This window comes from Chrysemys picta, chromosome 23 (assembly GCF_011386835.1).
Source record: "Chrysemys picta bellii isolate R12L10 chromosome 23, ASM1138683v2, whole genome shotgun sequence".
NCBI classification, from domain to species: Eukaryota; Metazoa; Chordata; order Testudines; family Emydidae; genus Chrysemys; species Chrysemys picta.
This window is the reverse complement of record NC_088813.1, coordinates 11,788,926-11,805,893: the sequence shown is the minus strand read 5'-3', so window position 1 is coordinate 11,805,893 and position 16,968 is coordinate 11,788,926. Positions and strand designations below refer to the sequence as shown.

General features: G+C 40.2%; 1 protein-coding gene across 2 annotated transcripts in view; it reads left to right on the top strand.

Annotated features, from left to right (window-relative positions):
* CLIC4 (chloride intracellular channel 4) overlaps positions 1-16,968 on the top strand; it is a 58,041-nt gene that overhangs the window by 23,993 nt on the left and 17,080 nt on the right. The window contains exons 1-3 of one of the 2 annotated variants that reach the window (XM_042844700.2): positions 5,407-5,523; positions 6,441-6,550; positions 15,842-15,967. In XM_042844700.2, coding sequence (XP_042700634.1) covers positions 5,464-5,523; positions 6,441-6,550; positions 15,842-15,967 — 296 coding nt within the window. In that variant the 5' untranslated portion in view covers positions 5,407-5,463. Of the gene's footprint in view, positions 1-5,406; positions 5,524-6,440; positions 6,551-15,841; positions 15,968-16,968 lie in introns of those variants that run through there. The other variant, XM_005302063.5, reaches the window with a different exon arrangement.

Here is a 16,968-nt window from a genome sequence, read left to right as displayed (position 1 = left end):
CTCAGTACATCATTTTGGAGCTGAATGTTACTACTCCTTTCTATCAGGCTGACAGGCAGCAGAGACTGCCAAGGCTAATGGTTTCTTGGCACCTTTTCTTGAGCTGTAACTTCTCGCACAGATTGACATTTTCATAGCCAATCCTTTGAATTTTTTTTTTTAAATTACAAAATCTCTTTGCTGTAAATTTTTTTTTTTTTGCAGTTTTAAATTATCAGTTTTCAAACCTGGCCATTCTAGTTTGGTACACTCAGCAAACTGTGGCTTTTTCATCTGATTTCAAAGCACTTTACAAATCTTCTCAGCACATCTATGAGATAAACCTTACATTTTTGGCACAGAGGGGGAGTGACCTTGTCCGAAGTCACAAGTTGTATGGCACACAAATGAGCCTACGAGCCCTTACTCAGTCCCCGGGGTCTTGTAGTCACTAGACTATATCCCTTCCTTATGTGAAGTGAGACTTAATTTTTTATGATCACCAAGTTGACTTGTGAAATAAAGTCCTGTACAGATGCCTGCGTGTTACGCATCAGAACTGTTTCTGCATCCTCAGAATGCCAATTTGGAGCAATGGGATTTAACAAGCAATCCTATATCTTGGACATCCTTGACGAAACTGCCAGTAGATAGTGGATTCAGTTACCTACACTGGGACTAGTATTCAGGCTGGGAATATACTTCATCTGGTGGGAGGGATCTTCCATGCATTTAAGGCATGTAGGAAAGTCCAAGTGATTGTCTCCTCTACTAGAGCCCAAGGTAAAGCTGTGTAATTGAAGGGTTTTCTCAGTCCACATATAGAGAAGGCTTTTGGCCAAACATGCTACATGAAACAGTTTCTCTACTAGTCGAAGGAAGATTGGGACCCTCTGCAAAAAGTGAAGAGGAAGGAATATTACCAGCTTTTCAGTGAATTGGGAATAGTTCTAGACCATTGGAATCTTGAAAGGGAGACTGCTGTAAGTAAAAACTAGCCCAAATGCTGCTATGCTGGGTAAACTGTAACATGTTTGATCCTGCAACTCCTTTGAGTTATTGACATGGTAAAAGACTCGTGTAGTTGGATACAAATGGAAGGAACTATTTCTAGTAGTAGTTCTGGCTGTTCACACCAGGGACGAGTCTCTTGGGCTCCTTGGAGGTATCCATGGTGCTGTGGTCATGGGGTCTCCGCCAAGTATGGCATGCAGCCCTTTAAAAAAGCAGCAGGTCTACGGTTCGGTACCAGATTGATTGTTGGCCTCTCTGGTTCTGATGTGCTGCCACAGTTCCTTTGCTTTCACGTGGCACTGCTCTGTCATATCCTTTCTCCTGCATCCCCCATGCAACCTGCTCATAGATGTCCACATTTCTACAGCTGGTCCATAGCTGTGCTTGGGCAGCCTCTTCTCCCTGCAGGCCCCGGAGATCCAATATCTTCTATCTACTCAAGGCCAGAGCGCATCTGGAGCATGTAGCCTGCATGGTGGGCTGGGCAGTTGCACAAAGCAAGGGAGGGCTGCTAGATGTGCTTGCCCAGGCGGATGATGAGAAAAAGGCATTTCAAAAATGTGCAGCGGCTTCCAGACTCCACAACCCCTGGACAATGGAGTTCACAGTTGTGACCAGAGTGATCAGTGTCAAGCATAGTGGGACAGCTGCTGGCAGACTGCTAGGGTCGACATAGGTAACAGTGTCTGAACTCGTGCTGCTTTGACCATGGCTCAGTGCTACTTGGGAAGGTTGTGTTACTTTGTCAGCGTAAAGAGGCATTTACATTGGTGGGAAACAAATTGAAGTATAGACACATGCACAGCTAGGTTGACGCAAGGCAGCTTCTGTCGGCCTAACTTTGTAGTCTAGACCAGGCATACTTTTTTGCACCAGTACAGCTATGTGTAAAGTCTACGCTGGTGTGCATCTACAGTAGAGGTTTGGCCCATTGCAACTGCATTCATGTAGCTATATCGGTGCAAAAGCCACCGGTAGAAACAAGGCATAAGACATGAATTTAACTGCCACGGTGATAACATGTGTTAGAGATCCCTCTATCCATAAAGAAGCACTCTAGTCTGAAATTGGCTAAAGAGTATAGTGAGTGCTGATCCTGGGGGCACAATCATTCTCTGTCAAACTTACCCACCAGTATGTTATGATATAGGAACATCTTTATATAACTTCATCAGTGAAGGTCATTTGATGGAATGTTGAACAATTTTTACATGTACACAGTAGAATAGCTCTGTGGATTTGTTTAGTATTTTGGCATAGTTTGATTATATGGGCCTTCTGCTTAGTCCATTCTCCTCCTATCAAAGGGGCCTGAGAAATCAAACAGTTAAACTAGTGCAGTGAGACCTACAGAAACTAATACTTTTAAATGAAAATGTTAGTGGTGAGAAGCTAGTTTGCAGTATTCTCTGACCAAAGTATATTGTTCATTCCCTTAGGAGTAGCTCTTTGCTGTTTACTGTCATGGGAGGAGGTGAGCTGTTTACAGAGACTTTTAATGTTTCAGTATCATAGGAGTTACATTCCCACTGGCATACAGTAAAATCTAGTCTCTCCAGTGTACTGATTACTTACTTTGAGCTATTCTAAGGAGGCACAATCTGCAGTTCTTTAGCCTGGGTTTTGTCTTTATCTCTTCCTTGAAATCCTACATGATGATGGTAAAATGGTGACTAAAACAGGTTTATCTATCCCTTCTGTAGCAAATAATTCAAAAGGATGGGGCAGCCTGACAAAAGGGATATTTGTGGTAACGAGACTAGTGTTTGAGGAGAAATGCTGAGAAAAGGGGATGTTGAAGTTGGGTATCATTACTGCGCTCTGATGACGGAGTCCTAGTACAAGCTTTGCAGTTAAGGCTGTAGCTAGGTCTCCATTATAAACCAGATTTGTGACTCCTTTCTAGCTTTGTGTGTGTTAAAGTACAATAAACTAACTCCACCTGAAATTTCTAGAGGCCTTCTTCCAGAAGCTCCTGTGGTACTTCTGATTTTTAAAACGTTCATAAGTATTTTACTAGTTGCAGAATGTTCTGGTCTCTCTTGCAACATCCTGTCTGAAAAGTGGCTTGGTCTGCAGATTCCAAACTCTGTTTGTTCAAGTGTCCTTATTTGGGGGTTTGTGCCTCTGAGGAGTTTTGGAATGTTTGAATGATTACTGATACTTCTGCAGTTGTTTACTGACTTGTGAACTCTATGAACTTCATGCTGTTTGCAGGCTGGGAGTGATGCAGGCATTCAGTTTTACAGGATCAGAACCACTGAGTCCAAGAACCACTGTTTCTGTAGAGCAGAAGTGCTGCAGCTTGTCAGTACCCAGTGGGTCTTTCGGGTACCAGTTCTTACCACATATTTGGGTCTTTAGTGTTCATAAGAGCTCCCAGAGTGAGGATACTTTTCTGAGCTTATAAACATCATTGAAGTGGATCTATATTAAGAAACTCCGCCCAGTGCAATGACTGAACATTACAGTAGCAAAGCTTTTTGCAAAACTTCCATCTGGGAATAAGCTACAGTAGAAAGTCCTCCCCAGGGAGCTTTTCCTCCATGTAGGAAAGGCTCCCTGGGGAGGACTTTCTACTGTAGCCTATTCCCAGATGGCAGATACACCATGACCACTATAGAGTGTTAAAAATCAAGAGTCCCTCAAAATCATAAGATTAGTTTATCGTGAGGTTTTAAAAAAACATTTTGTTTTCAATTGTTTTCTAGTCTTCGAGCTGGTCTACAGAACTCTCGGCTAGAAACTTACATTTTAAAATAAAAACTGAGATTCTTGTATAGCCTTGTGTCCAGGAGCTGGGACTTCAAGAAAAACTCCAAATCTAGCTGGACTTGTGATAGTCATGAGTTGGCAACAGTTCAATGATACTTTATTTTTGTTAGATGACTTATAGAGGTAGGTAGGATAAAACTTTTTCAAATTTAAAAAACGAATACTTCTAATGGTGAACTTTAGATGTACTTCTGTTTCTTACCTTACAAATAAAGGAATTTAGTGACCAGAAATCCCTAAGATTGATAATGAAACCTTAAAATTACTTCTAGACTTTTTAACACTTAGGGTTTTCTTTCTTGTACTTCTGGTCCAGTGTTCTAATTACCTGACTTTTCAATGTTTAACTACAAAGTTCAAATGTTTTAATAGATTTGTTTCTAACCTTGTCTCTCTTGTCTGGGAATTTTTCTAGAGACCACTAAAAATGTAACATTACTTAAGCTGTATGTATGTGCATAAATTCATTGTCCTAGCAAAGCAATCATGAGACGAAATCATTGCATGCTGCTGTGGAGTGCCTTATTGTGATCATGCAATGGATCCTTGTTGTGCTAAAATACTGTCTGTATGAAAATTGTTCCTGTGATGTATGGATGAAGATAGTCTTACCATGATGTCACTTATGACTGCAGATAGTGAGTCTTGCCTTTCCTCAGAAGATCCACAGTATAATCGAGATGCACAGTCACTAGTTGAAATTGGCTGACTGCAGTACTACTCACTCGATGAGGGGTAGCAGAAATGGGGTAGAACATTACTATAGCAATTCACCCCAAAAGAAGGGAAATAAGTGGAAAGGTCAACATAGAATTATCTGTTGGAATGTTGCCATCAAAAGATGTGTTCCCGAGAAGAAGTTTAGTTGCCACTTAATGTTAAAAAGCTCTTGAATCATCTAAAACTTGAAAGATGAGCTATTTTTATGTACATCAAAAACTGTTTAAAAATATCCATACACAGTCATTGAAGGAAATGAGAAGCAAATAGGTTAGTCAGTTTTATAAGTATGCAAAACCTCAGTATAATTCACATCTCTACTAAAATGCCAGTCCTGCCTTTGTTGCAAAGAATCATTGTACATTGGTCACAACAACTGACCAATAAAAAGCAACTTGGCAACAAACAAAGCAGATGCAGGCATCCAAGTTTATACTCCCAGAGGAGGCATGCATTTCATACCTCTTCTTAATGATCCCTCGCTGCTTATTTCATTTGAGTCATTGGGAGCACAACAAACCAGTGCCCGGGCAAGAGCTAGGATTTTAAGAGTTATAGCTGCAGCTTTTCCCATTGTTGGCATCTTATTTAGGATGGAGATGTGTGTGGCAAGTGAATCTCTCATGCTCCTTTTTAATGCACACTATCCTCTTACACTCCTGAATGTATTTATAAGTCACATCACCAGCATATGGGAGAGCAGAGGTTTGCATGGTGCTGCCCTGCCAGATGGGAGGGAGAGTAGAAAGTCTTGTATACCCTTGTGAGATTAAAATGCATATATTGCTTAAGCAGCAGCAATGCAATTTCTCCTCCCTGCCCTGTTTGTTCCTCACTGTGACTTCTGGGGCGAGAGGGTTCAACGTCAATGGCTTATACAGTTCTCTTCTCTTCTCTCCCCCCCCCCTTTGAGGAAGTCAGTTGGGGTTCCATTTGTTCTGATGGTTTTGTGAGATAAACATCTGTCCTTTGTAAATGAGACTGAGACCATCACCCCCCAACGTGGTTTTATGCAGGCGACTGACCAGCCATCAGGTGATAACTTTCAATCGCTACCAGTCTGTGTTGGATTCAAACTGAAACCTTGTGTTTGAGACAGCCTTTCACATGGAAACTGACTCATAAAGCAACTCCCTTATCGTCAATATCTGTTTCTACCATGGCCCCTGTGAGAAATTAAACTACTAACCTTGGTGAGTTAGAGGGGAAGCTGGGAAGCAGAATATATCATTTTGATGGTATGGCTTATCCCTCTATTCCCATCCTTCATATGTTGCTTATCTTAGATGGCAAGCTCCTTGGAACAGGAATTTTGCCTTACCTGTGTGGACAGCACCTAACACTCTGTAGGATATTCTTGAATACAAATAATACTTCAGCGTGTACATTCAATCCCCAATGTAGCCAATCTAGAAGTTCTACCACTAGCCATTTAAGTGCAATAGGATTGGGAGTGCTCCCTGCCACAGAGGGTTAAAGGATAAAATGAAAGACCGATGTCTAATAGAAATATTTTTAATACCGTTTTTAAATCTGTTTTTCATGCACTATACTAAGAAGGATGGTAAACTCAACAATTATAGAAATTTTCATTTAAAACATGCTGAGGAATCCCCTCTGTTGGGGATTGTATGGTAATAGCCTGAAGATATCCATCCAGGTACCTGAGCAGGACTTTGGAACAGCCAAAGGACTGCTCCCAGAGAATCCTTCGCAGCCTTTACTCTGAACCCAGTGCTAGTCAGGATGAGACTCTGGGAGTTGAGTGCTGTGTAATACCGCCATGGGGCCGACATGATGAGTAAAACTTAGTCATAGACCTTACTACTGAGTCTCTGCTTTTATTTCAGGAGCTTCCAGTAATGGTGTGTTTGTGTGTGTGTGTGAGACCTAGAATGGATGGTGCACCTACTGGTACCCTTTGATATTAATGACCTGTTTCTCTTTCACAGGCTGGCAGTGATGGTGAAAGCATAGGGAACTGTCCCTTTTCCCAGAGACTCTTCATGATTCTGTGGCTCAAGGGAGTAGTGTTTAGTGTCACAACCGTTGACTTGAAGAGGTAAGAAACATTGTTTCTCTGCCAAATGTACAGTAGTTTCATTTCTCAATCCGATGTGTGTAGGTCTAAGGCTTCCAAATTTTACTTAGGTACATCTTATTTCAAACATGACTGACTTCTTACTGCAATCACCGGGCCACGGGTATATTCTCTAAAGCACTTACGGTCGAATACTTATTTGACGGTGTGTGTCACTGCATGATGGTTGCAAGGTCTTGCCCGATTTGAGTTCTCACATCTGTTTAAAGCTGGCTTTCAATAATGTAATGTCCAGTGATGGCTTCTGTAAAGCTAACTCATGGGAAGACATGTTAGTGGATGCTGCCTTAACTGGACAAGTAACATAGGACACTGATTTAAACAGGGACTATAGATAACTGGCTTATAATCCAGACACAGTTTGAGAAGCAGATTCAATCTCTTGCCGTTATGAACAAATTCCTATATTTACTGACCTTTCTGAGATGTGGAGATTGGTCTCAACACCCCAGTAACTTCCGTATTTTATTTTTAATGTGCTATGTTTGCTTGATTATTTATCTGGAAAACTTTTGCCATGCACAAAGGCTTAGATGATCAATGCTTCATTAACAGGCCAACCGTATTCCTGTGTGAGACACTGAATTGTATGTGTATGACTAAATTATCACACATGACACACACAAAATGTAGCTCTTGGCAAATTTTCAGCAAAGTTTCCTTTTTTTGCAGCTTCATCCCCGGTTGAGTTAATATCTTTAATGCCCTGAACCTCAAAGGCATTGTCCTTTTAGTATGAGTGGCTCAACGCAATTCTGGTTAGAGTGAGACGAAACGCAGGACAGTAACCTAGAATCAAATATTGTATCTGTGAGCTAGGAGAGAAATATGCACTTGCTTGCCAAAAGTCATCTGTAGTGTATGCTGTAAATAGGATACAAAATAAAGTATATTATGTCACACAGATCACTTTATATATTCCTGGCTCTTATTAACAAGGGGTGAATGGAGTATATCTTAGTGGGAATTATATGATCAATGACACACACAAGAATAAATGGACACAAATCGGACATCAGGAATGGTAACATACAAAAGCCAGTAGGAGAAAACTTCAATCTCCCTGGAGGTTCTATAACAGATTTAAAAGTAGCTATACTTGAACAAAAAAACTTCAGAAACAGACTTCAAAGAGAAACAGCAGAACTAAAATTCATTTGCAACTTTAACACCATTAATTTGGGCTTGAATAGGGACTGGGAGTGGCTGTCTCATTACAAAAGCAGCTTTGCCTCTCCTGGAATTGACACCTCATTTATTATTGGGAGTGGACTACATCCACCCTGATCGAATTTGCCCTGTCAACACTGGCTCTCCACTTGTGAGGTAACTCCCTTCTCTTCATGTGTCATTATATAATGCCTGCATCTGTAATTTTCACGCCATGAATCTGAAGAAGTGAGGTTTTTTACCCACGAAAGCTTATACACAAATAAATCTGTTTGTCTTTAAGGTGCCACCGGACTCCTTGTTGTTTTTGTGGATACAGAATAACACGGCTACCCCCGATACACAATCAATGTGGTTATAGCTTCCTTAGATTTCCAGCATACCTGAACATTTGTATTGGGTGACCGTGAAAGTTGGAAGGGCTTTCTATACATACCACACAGGAAATCACTCAGTATAATTAAAAAATATTTTGTCACCAGGTACACACCCTTAATATTTCCTAGAACAGATGAATTTTTCCTATCCAGTTTCTTTAAAGAACATACTAATAAGTTAGTCTCTTACAATACTCACTTTCAATGGCTAATTGTATTGTGGGATAATAAATATGCAGCACAATCAGTAATGAAAGATTATGAAAATCTATAATTCAGAAAAAGAAGCCAGTATGGAATGGCCCTTGCACTTGGATTGTGTCTGGTTGTTAATGATTTTATAATGTACTCTTACTGCATAACTTAGTTGTTTACATATGGTGTTGTACAAATAAGAATTGCTTCATAATTCATTGCAAAGGAATTTTGCCAAATGAAGAATCATTGGATGGATCCTAAAGATTATCTGACCTACAGGCAAACTACCCATGAGTTTTGGGTAATTGCAGATTGTGGGGGACAACTTTGAATCCTCCTTTTCAGATCTCTAAGATAAGCCTTGCTATCATCACATAATAAAAACAAAGATGGCATTTTTCACAAACTTGCATTGGTAGGAGAAACACTTTCCCAATAGGAGAATGAGTAGAAATCCAATGTAATATAGTCTTCTCTTATATAGCACTTTACAAATATCAGGGCTATATCAATCTATGCCCATTTATAGATGGAGAAACTATAGTGCAGAAATGAAATTACTAGCTCAAAGGACATGCAGAACCAAATGATGGCAGAGCCAGAAACAAAACCAGGTATCCTGATTTCCCAGGCCTTGGCTCTGACCACTGGGTTACCTAATGTTAAGTTCAGTAGAGCTTTGTTTTAGTATGTGGCACAAAGTAAGTTTTGTCATAAAAACTAATCTGAGTTGAAAACAAATGTTTATTAATTTGGCTAACTTTGAAGTGGCAGAAGAAGGGAAAGCCTATGGCATTCTAGACTTTAATATTAATTACAGACTTAATTTTTTCTATTGGGAGTAAAGAACATAATATATTGTTTGCCTAAAAGTAAAACCAAAGAAATACATGGATATTGCTGTCAGAGCTTTTTAAAAAAGTCTGGCAAAAGGAGGCCAGCATGAGACATCCTGAACTTTATTTCTAATAACCAACTAGTTTGCTTTGGCTTTTGTTAATATTGCCAGAATTGGAACAGAAACCTTTTAGCACCACAGATTGAGGTTAACTCCATACTGGTAATCCAGTGTAGGTATTCACTTTCCTCTATGCAGCCATGAGACAGGACACATTTAAAAGAAAAGTCATTTGTAGCAATGTTATAAAGTTCTTTGGGCTGGATAGGATTTCTTTGGAAACATGGGTGTTGCTTCCAACTCACACAAACTTGTACTGAATCTTCCATTTAATTTTGTGTGGCTTGCAGACCCTCCAAAACAGACCATAGACTTCTACAGGGTTTTAGCTCTGGGTTCCCATTGCTTTTATTGATTGCATACTTTAAAAACCCAGTGCAACTTCTGGGGGAAAAAAATTAGAGGACCGTGTTAATAGAATCATTATGTATTTATAAGCATCTGGGTCACTTCTACTCATGTCAGATGCGTAATTAGAAATGCAAAAGATTTCTGTTCAGATTGCATTGTTTTTCTATACCCTTCACATCTGGGCATTAATGGAAAGAAATTTCCGGTTTAACTTGATTGCAAGAGGTTTAAAGTATTCTGTCTCCATCCTAATAAGTCTTTCCTTCTAGTTCTCTAGGTTTTGATTTAGGGGAAAAAATGTGAAGTAGATTCAAAACTGAGAAATAGGATTAGAGTAAAGCAGCTGGAATTTTGTTTTGTACCTGACCTTATAGTGATGGATGTGTGCTCTGTGATAGAGGGACACATCTGCAGTCACTACAAGTAATTAAAATCTTGAATAGAGGTGGGCTATCAAGTTAAACCTTTGCGTTAAAAAAATGTTCAAAATAAGGCTACAGAAATGCATATTTTGCTGTTAACTTGTTGATCTGTGTGCCTGGATTACCAAATGCCTAGCAGTAGTGCCACATGGCACATAAGAGTAGTTGAATGTTTTGATTAAATTGTAGCCTTATTTACATGGAAGTTTTCTACCATTTACCAAGATAAGAATGGGTGCTTGCATTTGTCTCCATATTCATAATAGTGCCATTAGGAATGGCTTCCAGGAATACAGCATTCAATGACTATCATATGCTCTTTTATACTCTTCCCCCCCCCCCCCCCCAAGTTTAACATGCTGTACATATTCTTAAGCTTCACTTTCCAAACTTTGCTACCCCTGTTTTGTCCCATTATGGAGAGCCACAAACTTGTTGTGAAAGTTAGGTGCTAAGAACTTTTCACTCATTAATTTATCTCACTAACCTAGAAATTGTGGGTATACTTGCAAACCATCCTCTTGCTTGGCAGTACAATACAATTTGTGTACAATAGCAGGCCTAGTTTGCAGTAACTAATTTTTGACACTGTAAGGTCAGTGTTTGGCCTTAAATGAAAGATCTACGGGAGCTCTAATTCAATTCTGTGGTTGTCTTAGCAGGTCATGGTTTGGTACAAAAGTTCACAAACAAGTAACTTTGGGACACACCAGAAAAACTGTCTTTCATTTGATTTACTTTGTATGATGTGTATTTTCCTTTCCTAAATTGTGTTAAATATAGTACTGTTCAAACAAAAGAATATTTGGCAGTTCTCAGTTCAACTATTAGTTACTAGGGGCACAAGAGAAAATATGCACACAGACTGAATTAAATGAGACATGCCAGCATTTCAGTGAGGCCATACATTTCTTTCTTCTGTGCAAAGACAGAGGCTCTATTCTTTCCCTTTTCAGTAACACAACTTTTTATGTGCAGAAATTTAATTTGTTCTGATGACTGGAGCATGGCTGCAGTGTAAAAACTGTTAATCTTGTAATAAAATTCAAGGCAAGCATGTGTTCAATTTCATTTAGAAATCCTGTTTGGGAGCATTCGTTTATACCTTTGAGATTCGATTTTTAAACTGTTCTTCAAATTTATAAAACTGACACCCAATCCATAATTAACCTCCACCCCTAAACATTCAAGGACTGCCCATACATAAAATAACGCCTTCAATAGCCTGTGTAAGGTGGGGGAAGGTTTCCTTTTTACTAATGTATTTATACCAGTGCTGCTTGGAGATTTGCTTCAGCATGTGTCAGACAAACACTACTCAATCATGCTAACCCACTGCCCCGGCCTTTACTATGCTATTCAACTTTAAGGGCTTGTATACACAGAGAGTTGTTCCTGATTAACTCCGTGTGTGGACAGTTATTCTGAAGCAAGAGTTCTGGAATAAGTGTCTACACGTAGGCTAGGTCTACACTGGAGGGCGGGGGGGGGGGGGATTGATTTAAGATACGCAAATTCAGCTATGCGAATAGCGTAGCTGAATTCGACATATCCGAGCCGCCTTACCCCCCTGTGAGGACAGCGGCAAATCGACTGCTGCGGCTCCCCCATCAATGGCGCTTACTCCTACCTGCGCTGGTGGAGTACGCGCATCGATTCGGGGATCGATTGTCACATCCTGATGAGACGCGATAATTCGATCCCTGAGAGATCGATTTCTACCCGCCGATCCAGATGGGTAGTGAAGACAAGCCCTTGAACACGATTAGGAGCCGTTTTTGTGCTTTAAATTCACACCTACCGTAGTCCATGTTAACCTTCGAGTGCAGACAAGGTTACTTTCCTAAAGTGTGGTAAATAGCCAGACTTGATTTCAGTTGTTGTCACCAGATAATTAAATGGACAAATTGCTCTTAATAAGGGCTTGTCTACGCTGTGCTTTAGTCTGCACCAGCTGGGGTGTAAATTCTAATTGGCCCACGTGGACCCTGCTAGTGCATGCTAAAAGTTTGCTTATGCGCATTAATGTAGTCCTGTTTCAAACACATGGGCCAGTTAGTGTGCAACACATTGGTGCTCATTAGAAGTTGCATCCCAGCTGGTGCAGAGTAAGGCTCCATATAGACAAGCTCTAACATAGATCTGAGCTGTAAACTTCATATAGCCCACACCTGCAAATCAAAGTAGAAATCAATATGGTGACTTTTTAGAAGCTCAATGAAAGAGACAAAATAATTTTTTAAAGGTTTCTGTTGCAGCCCCTAGGCACAATATATACTAAACCAATTTTCATATAAGGGCTAATACTAGGCCACCTTGCTATCCAGTCAAGCCATTTATAACCAAACTGTTTTCTGTCATTTCTGGGATACAGCTTTTTAAGCACACCATTGACCTCTTATTCTGAACATCAAAGGAGTGAAGGCAGGCCATGTGGCCTGAGAAGAGTCTGATAGTTCTTTTAAGGACATGCCACTGCTTTCATAGGGTACCTCTAGTTGCAGCTGGGAAGGTGCTTCCCAGCTCAGGTAGACAGACCTGCCATCTCTGCTCAAGCGAGTGCACTGAAAACAGTGCAGCCAGGTATAGCACAGACAGCAGCACCAGTGAGTTGCCGGAGTACAAACTTGCCTAGAACACCAGGTACAGTTAGCCTGAGCCACTACCCATACTGCACCCAGCTACCCTGCTCTCTTAGGCGCACTAGCTCAAGCAGAGCTAGTGCATGTCTGTCTGCCCGAGCTGGGAAGCATGCTGTCAGCTGCAGTGTTAGACGTACCCAGAGATAATCAAATAGTGTTTGAGGTTGTGGCTTGTAAGATAAGCATGAACTAATGGTTAGCATAGCAAACTGGGGGTCATAACTCCTGCATTCGATTCCCGGATCTGTGCTGGCTAACTTGGACCTTAAACTCGTTGCCTGTTACCTCGTTTGTAAAATGGAAGGAGGCAAACATCACAGCATTTGAGGTTTTATTTGTAAAGTGCTTTGAGCACCTTGGGTGTAACGTGCTTTGTTGAGCCAATATTCTATACTGCACAGGTGTCTATACATTATTCCACATATGCTTTTGTTTTCATGTCAGTTTTAAGGACACAGTGCAGCTAATAAACTAATGTCATTTGAAATCATGTAGAAACCTTCCCCTTTGATATTTCATTAGTGTGAAGCCTTGTCTGTTTCTGACATTAAACCTTCTCCTTGATAGCATTATTGCAAGCACTGTGGTTTTGGCTGCATTTGTTTAAAATAGAAATTCCCGAAAAGGAATGTTATCTAGTCGATGTGCAAAATTGGAAGGGAGCCGTGATGACTTCCCGCAGTTGTTGCGGGTGTACAGAGCTGTATTTTAATACAAGGTTAAGGTATGAACTGACTCGCAGAGCCCTCTGGCATAGAACAATGGGGGGGCAAAGGGCAAATATTAATGGCACTCTGCAATGAGTGAGAACTACTTGGAAAATGAAAATTGCCACACTTGCCTCAATATCTGACTTCTGCCATCTTTACTAAACCGCCACCAGACTCAAAGTGGGTGTTAATCTTAACACTGAGGTGCTTGAGGACTGACAATGAAGTTTAGTTTTGCATGTAATTTTAGCTGCATGTAATTCATAGGGATGCTTATAGCACAAGGCCAAATGATTCTGTGTACGTCTGCCAAAGCATTAGAGCCTTTTTATTGCTATTGCTACTTCCTCTGTTAAAGGGTTTGTGCGGTAGCCAGGGAATGAAATCCTAGCATGTCTTTTTAATTCTGTAGGAATTTACAGTCTCAGATTGCTGCAGTACTAACTGGTAACTATAGGTATGCTTGATTAACTAAATTTAAAGGTGTTATCTATGCACCTCTGTGCTTCTCCACACCAGTTTGAAACAATCTTCTTTCCACTTACTGCTGCTAGCATAGTTTCACTGATCAGTATGGACAAGGGTTTTAATTTGAGAATCATGCTATAGATTGCACCCTAAAATCATCTAGAGCATGAATATAACCTCAAATTCCTATTTATGCTTGCCAAAGAAACTATTGTGGACCATAAAGAATCACTGGCTTCAGTCCAGGATTTAACTTCCGCTAGAAGACTGATGAAGAGTTGACACATAGTATGGAAATTCCTGTTTGAGTTAAGACTGTCACACCAGCATGCAAGTATTGAATTCAATGGGTGTTTCTTATAGGAGAGAATTTGAAGGGAGCTATTTTTAGATAACACTTTGGATTCAGAGCCTGCATCCTTTATTCCCATCCCCTGCCTGAACTTCTCAACTTCTGCACTCAAACATTAAATGTCCCTCTGCTTCCCTATGTCTGATGCTACAAATGAAATAGCAGATGTGCAAACACACCTTGTGTTGAAAGGAATAAATTACGCAAGTCAGAATGAATGTGAGTGGGCGGATGCACGTGTAGCTGGCACATAGCTTTTAGATGCGTGCCTGCAATGTCGCATGCTGTCACCAGTACACCACTACCAACTAAGGGAAAAGGAGCAGCAGCCAAGTGCCCATAAAATAGACTAGGCTTGACAAGAAATACGGCATGAAAGACATTGTGGGTAGACACCCCAGAAAGCAAGAGGTGTCACCAAATGTCTTTTTATAAAGACTTAATTTAGAGACATTGAAGCATTTAACTTGATGCCTTGCTCATCCCTATAGAATCCAAGTACTTACGACTGTGCCAGTCAGTGATATCCTCCTCTTCTCACCCCATGTCCATGGTTCTTTCCAGGAAAATCTTATTTTCCTCAATATTTACTTGGAGAAAAAAATCACCTCCTATTCTTAGATTGATAGTAGGGCACATTTTTCTCCTTACTGCATGGCTTTTTTGCTGGCAAAGAATGGCATGTGTGGTGTTTTAATTTATTTCTGGTTTAATTTATATCCATTAGGAAAAATTTGGATGTGGAGAAGTAGAGGTATTAGGGATGCAGACAGGTTCTATGCAGGTTGCCCCATGTACCAACATACATTGAGGGTAAAACAGATCTGAAGGTGAGGAAAGAAATTACAACCCTAAACATCTCAAAACAACTATATATAGTAGAACCTCAGAGTTAAACATCAGAGTTACGAACTGACCAGTCAACCACCCACCTCATTTGGAACCGGAAGTACGCAATCAGGCAGCAGCAGAGACCCAAAAACAAACAAAAACCGAAACTGCAAATACAGTACAGTACTGTATTAAGCGTAAACTACTAAAAATATGAAGGGAAAGTTTAAAAAAAATGATAAGGTAAGGAAACTGTTCTTGTGCTCGTTTCATTTAAATTAGAATGGTTAAAAGCAGCATTTTTCTTCTGCACAGTAAAGTTTCAAAGCTGTATTAAGTGAATGTTTTGTTGTAAACTTTTGAAACAACCACCATAATGGTTTGTTCCGAGTTACAAACATTTCATTCCTGAGGTGCTCATAACTCTGAGGTTCTACTGTATTCTACTATTCCTACAAAGGAGATCTGAAAACAGCTAATTAGGAATTAAAGCACATTTTGAAGTACCACAAATACATTGAGATTAAAAACTTTACTAGTGTAATTCTCATGAAATTGCAAGGCATTGAACTCCCTTTCATATGCTGTTGCTTACTGAAAGCACTGTTGCACCACTTGTTAACTCTACTGGGGGGGCAGAGCTGGCACGCGGAGCTTGGCCTCAGGCAGTACCTCTGTGATCAGAGGTAGCATTGATAGCTGGGATCATGGCTGTACTGTGCTCGCTTGTTCCTTTTAAAATTGTTTTGTATCACATTTGCATTGCACCATAGGAAACCAGCAGACCTTCAGAACTTGGCTCCAGGGACTCATCCACCCTTTATTACCTACAATGGTGAAGTGAAAACAGATGTGAACAAGATTGAAGAGTTCCTTGAAGATGTCTTGTGTCCACCCAAGTAAGTGTTGTGGGGAAAATGTATTTGGAAACAGCTTATTTGGCAACAGTAGAGTGGTGTCTGGCCTCAGGGCTGTTGGTGTTGCTTTGTTTAAATTCCTGTTTATGGAGAAGCTACCTGCAATAAATAGTGCACGTATTAGTGCTAACCAAGTTTAAGATGCTTTCCATATCAACAAACTAAAGTCTGAATCTTTGTAATATGGATTGAGGCCTTAAATATTTTGGCTAAAAACCATATTTTTTATAAATACCCATTTGTTTAGGAAGAAATCAACATGGAAATAGACTAGAGATTATCATTATCGTTTTATAAATGCATATTGGAGCCTGAATATTTTTCATTTTTGGTGGTTGAGGGTGGGGCTGTGTGCTAGAAAGGAGGCAAGATACGAAGGCCATGCTAATAAGATTGTACTCGTGTAACTGAAAATGGGGCCCCGCTTCACAGAACTAGATACCAATTCATTAACATTAAATCTTTAGGAAAACCTATTTCCCGGTGATCTGCCTATGGTCTTTGCAAGATTTGCATTTGCAGGCATTCTTCTAGAAGTAAATGACATGGCATTCAGCCTTTTGGTTCAAATGAAATGTTCATTTCAAGTAAGGATGGTAAATGTCAGTGACTTGCATATTTTCCATTAGAAAGTCTTTCCTCATTCCTTCCTAGTTTATTGAATAAGAAAAAGGATAATCTTGTATAATCATTGCAGAATCAATCATATTGCTGTGCAAGTTGGCAGTAGCTGATTTTTCAAGACTTTCTGTGGCTTGGGCCTGTCTTGCCACACACAATGATATGCTCCCCACTTCTAAATGTGCATGTGAGGCTAAGGTTGAGCCTTAAGCCTGTCAAAATTGTGATGGAAAGATGTGAATACATGTTCTATTCATTAGGTTATATAGTGCAAGAGCAGGAAACTGTATCAAATACCCTTTAAACTCCAACTGGCAGGCTATGGTGTTGATCAGACATGGGTAGTCTCTTGCTATCTGAGC